This window comes from Neolamprologus brichardi, chromosome 11 (assembly GCF_056152115.1).
Source record: "Neolamprologus brichardi isolate AB-2024 chromosome 11, ASM5615211v1, whole genome shotgun sequence".
NCBI lineage: Eukaryota > Metazoa > Chordata > Actinopteri > Cichliformes > Cichlidae > Neolamprologus > Neolamprologus brichardi.
In genome coordinates, this window is record NC_142114.1 from 30,807,543 (window position 1) to 30,815,594 (window position 8,052).

An 8,052-nucleotide genomic window follows, 5' to 3' on the forward strand; every position below is an offset into this window, starting at 1 on the left:
ATGGAGAAACTGCTCGCGCTCTGCTTCGCTCTCAGCCTCGCCGCCTCAGGTTGGAAAACTACACCTAAACTACACCTTTTTAGATCTTCTGTTTTACTCTTTTCTGCTCCGTCTCAGACTCAAAACAAAATAGAAATCGAGCATCAGAGGAACACAAACATGTTAAACAATGGAAGCTAAAGCTGTCAAAGATATAAAAGAGAAAGAAAAGTCCTTTAGTTTAGCGACGGTCTGATTGTTTCCATCATTTATTAACCTGCTGATTGATAAACTGTCCAGAAATAGTTACGTTCAGTTTTCAAAGGTTTTCTTTTGTGTGTGAGTATCAGCCTCGAACCCTGAGACTCGCCTTGCTGTGACGTCTGTGTCATGTTTCAGTGCAGCCTTTCTATGGTCTGTTGTCTTCATCATTTACTTCATCGTTAGTAATTTAACCTCAGCAATCAGCAAATCTCAGCATGTGAGAGATGCATCAGATATTTTGGGAAGGGGGGAAGATGCTACAGACTCGATCTCTGTTTTATTTAGTGTTTAACAGCTGTTAGTGTGAAAGAAGTGAAACAACACGGGATGTTATTGTGCAACAGTCTGTGAGATACACAGATATTTTCTTCCCTTTAACTTGTGGGAAGATCTAAAACTTCTAAAATTCATCATCCTCCATGATCATGTTTCCATATTGTTTTATTCATTGAAACTAGTGATTGTTTACTGAGCTCACAGATATTTAAAACTGCTCTTGTTCCATCAGTGGCCTCTGGAACAAACTCAACCAACGGGACCAACACAACACCAAACCTCAGCACCTCTTCTAACAACGCAACAACATCTGCTGGATTCAACACCACATCTGTTCCCAGTGCCACCAACACCACCAGTACATCTGTTTCTAGTGCCACCAACACCACCAGTACATCTGTTTCTAGTGCCACCAACACCACCAGTACATCTGTTTCTAGTGCCACCATCACCACCAGTACATCTGTTTCCAGTGCCACCAACACCACCGCAGTGACGACGAACCCAACGACTGCCTCTCCGAATGCCATGACCCCGCACAACAGCTCTTCAGCAAACAACACAACCTCTACACCCGCTTCGCCCGGTAACGGCACCAACACCAATTCCTCCGCGACATCCCCCCCTTCCACAGGGAGCAACGGAACGAGCACGTCCACGAGTACGACCCACAGCACAGCGGCGTCTGCGGCCGGCAGCGGTGCGGGGGTTCCTGGGTGGGGCATAGCTCTGCTGGTCCTGGCGGCTGTGGTTCTGCTGCTGCTGCTCCTGCTGCTGATCGGACTGGTGAGTGCACACGTTTCAAAATCACATCTTTATAGACGCCCCACAATCCATCTCAGCAAATATGGAGACCAACACACTGCCTCTGGTCCGCGGTGCGTTCAGGGACTGCGCCACATTCGGTAACCGCTGCGTTGCCACTGCCAGGGTTTCAAATACCAGCATTTTATCAGAGCTGCATCTCACAGACACACCCGAAGCATCCTTTGGCTTCGTGTTTCTGGCCTCATTAGGTCGGGGCATCGTCACATTTTGAATTCAGTCGATTCAGTCGAAGTGTTTCCGTTACAGACGTGCACTTTGGTCCTGAAATCCAAACACAACACAAGCCCAAAAGGTTGACTCTGTTCACCTGGACGTTTTCAGTGGGAGAAACGTTTCGTCACTCATCCAGGCGACTCCTTCCCCAATATTATAAACTGTACATCTGCACAATGACTGAAACTGGCAGCCCTGCATGAACAATGTCAGTTCCTTGATCAATAATATGATCAATGGTCATGAGAACCACAGAAAGTTGGGAAATGGCGGCAATCACAACCCAACTTTTCACAAAGGTGTTTTTATAGGACTCCCCACGGTCGCAACACACTGCCTCACAGTGGGTCCTCTAAGACATCGGCCTGTACAAACTTTCCGTATTGTTGAAATAATATTTTTTACATTGTAACAAGTTTGCATCTCGTCTTTTCAGACAGAATCTGGACGTTTCGTGTATCCATGACTTATTATTTCCCTTTGATCTACTGCCACTGTCACATTTACCATCATAAATGCCATTATAGTTCATTGTTAGGTGGTTGCCAGGCAACATGCCGGCGTTAAAATGTCATATATCATAACATTAAAGTTAAATTAGACGTTAATGTTACGAAATTCAAATAATAAAATGTTTCTCTAATGTTTTCTATCTGAAGAATTGCTAAATAAATGTAATGTTATCCTGTTGGTCGGTGGTTGCTGGGCAACATGGTGAGATTGTTGTAATTAGAGCACAAATTGAACAATCTGTGCAGTGTATCAGATCCTCGGGCCCGAGACCAAACCAGTTATTACCTTACATGCTTCTAGCAGGTCTTTGGACTTCTCCGCTTTCTTTTCGTCTAGTTTTAAATATCCTCTTTGTCTTCAGAGTTACTGCAGTCAATTCAGGGTTGCCTTTTTTTAACCACTAAGAAATCAACACAAATTTGCTGAGCTTTCATCCCAGTAATCAAAGCGCGCGTCTGAAACGTGCCGGTGACGTCTGCAGCCTGGTGGTCTCAGCACATTCTTCCTCCAGAGTAACGTGCTCATTATTTGAGGACTTGCTGCTTAATTCAATCATTGGTCACCCTGTAGGTTTTTATCAGCACCAATTCTACATTTTAGCTTTACGTCCTGATTGTTTTGCTCACTGAGAAATCTGAGGCAGCAGAAAAAAGAAAGAAAAGAGAAAAAGGCAAATGCCCCCGAGGTTTGAGCGATTATAAGAAACACCACACTTCTGACTCATGGACGAGGACTACAGGACTTTTATTCTTCGCTGCGAGAGCAACGATCAGCAGTGAAACACGACACCGGCATTTAGCGTTTGCCCCGGAGCTGGACCAAAGTCAGAGCGTTTTCCATTTGGGGATAAAATACTGACAGAGTTCACTGAATTCACACAAAATCTGAGAGTGAAACAGCCACTCCCACAGCAGCAGAAATGCTTCTTTAAGGCCTTATTACTGAGAAAAACGTCAGACTCTGTGCATTTATGAGGCAACAATAATAATAAACACTGATCGGAGCACATGATTGGCACGAGCGCCCTCAGCAGACTAAGTTTCTGCCTGATGGCCATGTATATTTGCACAGCAAACATATCTCGTGTTCAATAAGCTTCCTGCTTTCATCATCATCATCACTGTGGATTTTAAACATTCAGACTGAGTCAGGCTAATTGTTTTGTCTCTCCAGCTGGTGTGGTGCTGCTGCTACAGGGGGCGCTCCCAAGGCTTCAGTCCCTACGACCACCTGAACAGCAGAGACGACATCCCTCTCTACACCACTCACGGGCGCTTTGAAGCCACCAATGGGAGACCACACGTAAGTCCAAACGTACAAATATTTCAAGGGTTCACGTAAAATTAATCATGTCCTCACAAAGAGGGCCACAGCAACCTCTCGGAAGTCCTCAGAGGCCACCCGCCTGTTCGCCCCTGATGCTCGTGAGGACATGTCACACCGTGTCCTCACATTGGATATTTGTCACTGGTTTTTCGTAGGCCAGCTCAGAAGTTAGCACCATCCTGGATCCCTGAGCTAAAAAACCCGACAGGCTCATGCAGAAAATAATCTGTGTACGAGTTCCACCACGTTCAGTGACATCAAACTCATGAATGAACACATGTCATCATTTCTGAAACATTAACAAACTGCATCACCAGACATCAACGTCTGTCATCATGTTACGTAAGGCCCAAAATGACCTCCGTATGAGGAAGTAGTAGCTCTAACATAGACCAGTAAGGAACCACCACACGCTCACTGCAATGTACACAAATTTATTTTTTCTTTCTGCGGGTCAAACGACTGGCTGAAGACACAACTCTGGCCAGGAATCCAAGGCCCAAAGCCACCGCGGTCCGGGTTCTTTCAGGGATCTTTTCCGTTAAAATGTGCACACTTCATCCTGGAATCTTCAAGGCTTCCCTGCTGCACCAGTGTCCTACTAAAAGACAACAACAACCCCCACTTCCTGTTTCCTCTCCCCTCCAATCCTCCCCAATCAGCTGCTCCCTGTACTCAACTCCAAACAGCTGGCAGCTGGACTAGAGTAGAATCTGCACTCCCACATAATTCAGGGTCTGCAGCCTCAACGATCTTCAAGGGCCGCGTACTCAAAGACCGCTAAGGCCGGAAGTGCGAGGCTTGTGAAATGGGACGGTCTAGCCTCCGTTGCGCTGCCCAGGTTGCCTAGCAACCATGATACTAACAGCTAGAAACGTTTCATACAGCTTTGTTTGACAGAGATGAAGGAGAAAATCTTTTGTTCATTTGTTTGTTTCTACATGAGCTTTGATCATTCTCTGATTAAGCTCAGCTATTGAACGGCGTATATTTTAAAGTAAAGGCTTTAAAACAAAGTTAGTACAAACGTCACTAATGTCACATGACTTTGCCGACATGTGGCCAACAGCAATGTTTTAATGTTCTTTGTTATTAAACATTTGCACATAAATATGTGTCAAGAATGTCTTGTTCTATAAGGACTGCATTGCCTCAGCCAAATCTGCTTACTACTCTGGTTTAATCAGTTCTAATGAAGGTAACTCCAGGTCCCTCTATTCATTATTCAGTAATATTACAAAACCTCCAGACACGTTCGCCTCCCACATGTATTCTGTTGATTTCTGCAACTCTCTTATCTCTTTTTTCACTTCTAAAATCTCAGACATTCACCGTCAACTTAACTCTGTAGGAGCTCCTGACTCTGAAGTAGACTTCCTGGTTCCCCCACTGTCTTCCTGTCAGTTATTTTCAAGCTTTACTCTTCCCTCCATAACTGATGTATCTAATCTCATTAAAAAATCTAAGTCATCCACCTGTCAACGTGACCCTCTCCCCACTGTGTTAGTTAAAGCCTGTCTTCCCTCGTTAGCACCTCTCATAACCACTATTATTCATTCCTCCCTGAACACTGGAATTGTTCCTGAAGCACTGAAAAAGGCTTCTGTTATGCCAATTCTCAAAAAGCCTGGTGCAGACCCCAATAACTTTGATAATCTTCGCCCTATATCAAATCTCCCCTTTATTTCAAAAATTCTTGAAAAAGTTGTCGCCGCCCAGCTTCATTTACATCTCAATGACCATAATCTCTATGAACAATTTCAATCTGGTTTCAGCCCCAATCATAGCACAGAAACTGCTCTGCTAAGAATTACCAATGACCTTCTGATGGCAGCTGATTCTGGTCTCCTATCCATCCTCATCCTTCTTGATCTTAGTGCGGCGTTTGATACCATTTCTCACAATATTCTCCTGAACCGGTTAGCTTCCATTGGTATTAGTCACACCCCCCTTGCCTGGTTTACCTCCTATCTCTCAGACTGCACTCAGTTTATCCAACTTAAATCCCATTCTTCAACTCTCTATCCTGTTTCTGCTGGTGTGCCCCAGGGTTCAGTATTGGGGCCTCTTTTATTCATTATTTATATGCTTCCTCTTGGTCATATATTCCGAAAATATAATATAAACTTTCACTGTTATGCCGATGACACCCAGCTCTACCTTTCTTCTAAACCCAATTCATCCCTCCCACCTCCCTCCCTCTCAGACTGTCTTATTGAGATTAGATCCTGGTTCTCCTCCAATTTCCTCAAACTCAACAGTAATAAAACTGAAGATTTACTTGTTGGCACACCATCTATCCTAACCAAATCCCACAGCTTTTCCATTAACATTGAAAATTCTCCCACCCTTCCCTCCCCTCAGGTTAAGAGTTTGGGTGTCATACTTGATAATACTCTCTCATTCCAGTCTCACATTAATTACATAACCCGGTCTGCTTACTTCCACTTACGTAATATTAACCGACTACGCCCCTTCCTTACTCCCCATGCTGCTGCTGTCCTTGCCCATAGTCTTATTACATCCCGTATTGATTACTGTAATTCCCTCCTATTTGGTCTCCCTAAAAGGTCCCTTCATAAACTCCAACTTTTTCAAAATTCTGCAGCTTGGATCATAACCCGTACTCCGTTAAGTGCTCATATTACCCCATTTTTCAGCAGCTTCACTGGTTGCCCATAGAAGCCAGGATAAACTTTAAAATCTTACTTCTCACGTTCAAATGTATCCATAAATCTGCTCCTTCATATCTGTGTGACCTGCTCCATATCACCACTGTTTCCCGCCCTCTCAGATCATCTTACTGTTCCCTCCTCACACCTCATCACTGTGGGGAGCAGAGCTTTCAGTTGCTCTGCTCCTCGGCTCTGGAGCTCTCTTCCTCCTGCACTAAGAAATATTGACTCCCTCTCCGTATTTAAGACACAGCTCAAAACACACCTGTTTAGACTGGTTTATTCGCTTTAATGCTGATTTTATCTGTTGTCACGCTCTGTTTTGTAATTTTAACTTATTTTATGTATTTTATGACTATTGTTCCTTTTATTAATTGTGTCTTTTGTAAGGTGACCTTGGGTTTCTGAAAGGCGCCCTCAAATAAAATGTATTATTATTATTATTATTAAATAAGTGACATAATATTCAGTACTTACTTAAAGTTTACTCTTCTTGCGCCCCTCATCCACTGTTTTTTTTTTCGGCAAAATTATCCACACCCACCACCGCGCTATGCATTCTGGGATATGTTGGGCCACGAAGTGTACACCGCCACGTCCTTAAAATTCAGGGAAATGAAGGACACATTTGAGGGCCGCATTTCGAGCAGCCTTCGAATTGGGACAGCCTTCGTTGCATCGTTGTGACGTAATCGGCCTTAAAATGCGACCTTTAAGGCTGCAGACCCTGAATTGGGATACAGCCAATTTGTATCAAGCTCTAAACAGACTGGCTCACTGCTGGCGCCTCTAGTGGCCGTTAGAGAAACTGCAGATTGTGGACTGGGATAGTCACAGTTAACTGAAGTTTAAACTGGAAATGTAGAAAATCCAGGTCGAACCTTCCCATAATTTAATAAAGTGACTATGACTGAAAGGAATTGGACAAACTAGGGCTGAGTGAATATTGATTTTAGTAAATATTTTAAAAACCCAGCCACTAAAATACTTTTGTTATCAGCACGCGCTGGGTAAAGTAACGCCTTTTCATACGTCTGTAAATCATTACTGCTGATCACAGGTTACTTTCTCCACCTTTTCCTCCTTTATGACCCCGATGACGGTGCAGGATTTATGGCTTATTGCCACTTTCCAAAATCAATAATTAAGATAATATTCACTGCTTGTTGTGTTATTGGTGAATAAGTGAGGAAGTGCTGCTTAAATAACCTCGATGCTCGTCCATCTTTTCCAGGAGCAGACCGGGCGGCCGAGCTAAACGCCCTCATCGAGGATCAGACCAACACGTTTACTTTACTCTCAGTCTTTTTTACATCTGTCATAATTACTGTTTTAATGTCATGAACATTAATTTATTCTCTGAACAAAAACTGTTGTTGTTGCTTTGCTGTTTTTTTTAAAGTCTCAACAAAAAGCAGAAAATACGATTTTATTTAAAGGGAAACAAAACAGAAAAATCAGAAACACACTGATCGGTGGATTTATATTTTACTTTTGTTATCATATGTTTATTATGTTGTCACAATTATAACACAAATTTTACATGTATCTGATTTTCATTCCTTCCAGTCTGTCACATTTTTGCAATCTTTAGAAAAATCTTCCATATTTACGTTTCTATGTGACCAGTATTACTTTGGCTTTGTTTCCTCTTAAAAATCAAAATCATTTCACATTAGTTTTAATTCCCAAGTTGATGTTGTGACTGTTAGGTTAGATTACCGTTTATTTTTCTTCTTCTTCTTTATCTTTTGTCATTTTTTGCGACAGGATGTACCCTCACTTGCCATTGCATTAGGTACACCAGTTAGGCTCATCCAAACATCTAATCAGCCAATCACATGGCTCCAACTCAGTGCGTTCACACATCTGGACATGCTCAAGCCAGGCTGAAGTGATTTAAGTGACTTTGGTCGAGTTGTTGGTCTGAGCCTTTCAGAAAAAGGAGATGTGCTGGGATGTTCCCACACCACCATCT

General features: G+C 43.1%; 1 protein-coding gene across 1 annotated transcript; it reads left to right on the plus strand.

Moving 5' to 3' along the window:
- LOC102797732 (uncharacterized) lies at positions 1-7,380 on the plus strand. Its single transcript, XM_087847874.1, has 4 exons — positions 1-49; positions 752-1,305; positions 3,247-3,375; positions 7,309-7,380. The coding sequence occupies exons 1-4, from the start codon at positions 1-3 to the stop codon at positions 7,330-7,332; spliced, it is 756 nt and encodes a 251-aa protein (XP_087704000.1). The 3' UTR covers positions 7,333-7,380.
- The last annotated feature ends 672 nt before the right edge of the window (positions 7,381-8,052 follow it).

Coding starts and splice junctions, on each gene's coding strand:
- LOC102797732 (XM_087847874.1), top strand. CDS start 1: ATGGAGAAACTGCTCGCGCTCTGCTTCGCTCTCAGCCTCGCCGCCTCA. Junction 50..751: donor TCTCAGCCTCGCCGCCTCAG/GTTGGAAAACTA, acceptor TTGTTCCATCAG/TGGCCTCTGGAACAAACTCA. Junction 1,306..3,246: donor TCCTGCTGCTGATCGGACTG/GTGAGTGCACAC, acceptor TTGTCTCTCCAG/CTGGTGTGGTGCTGCTGCTA.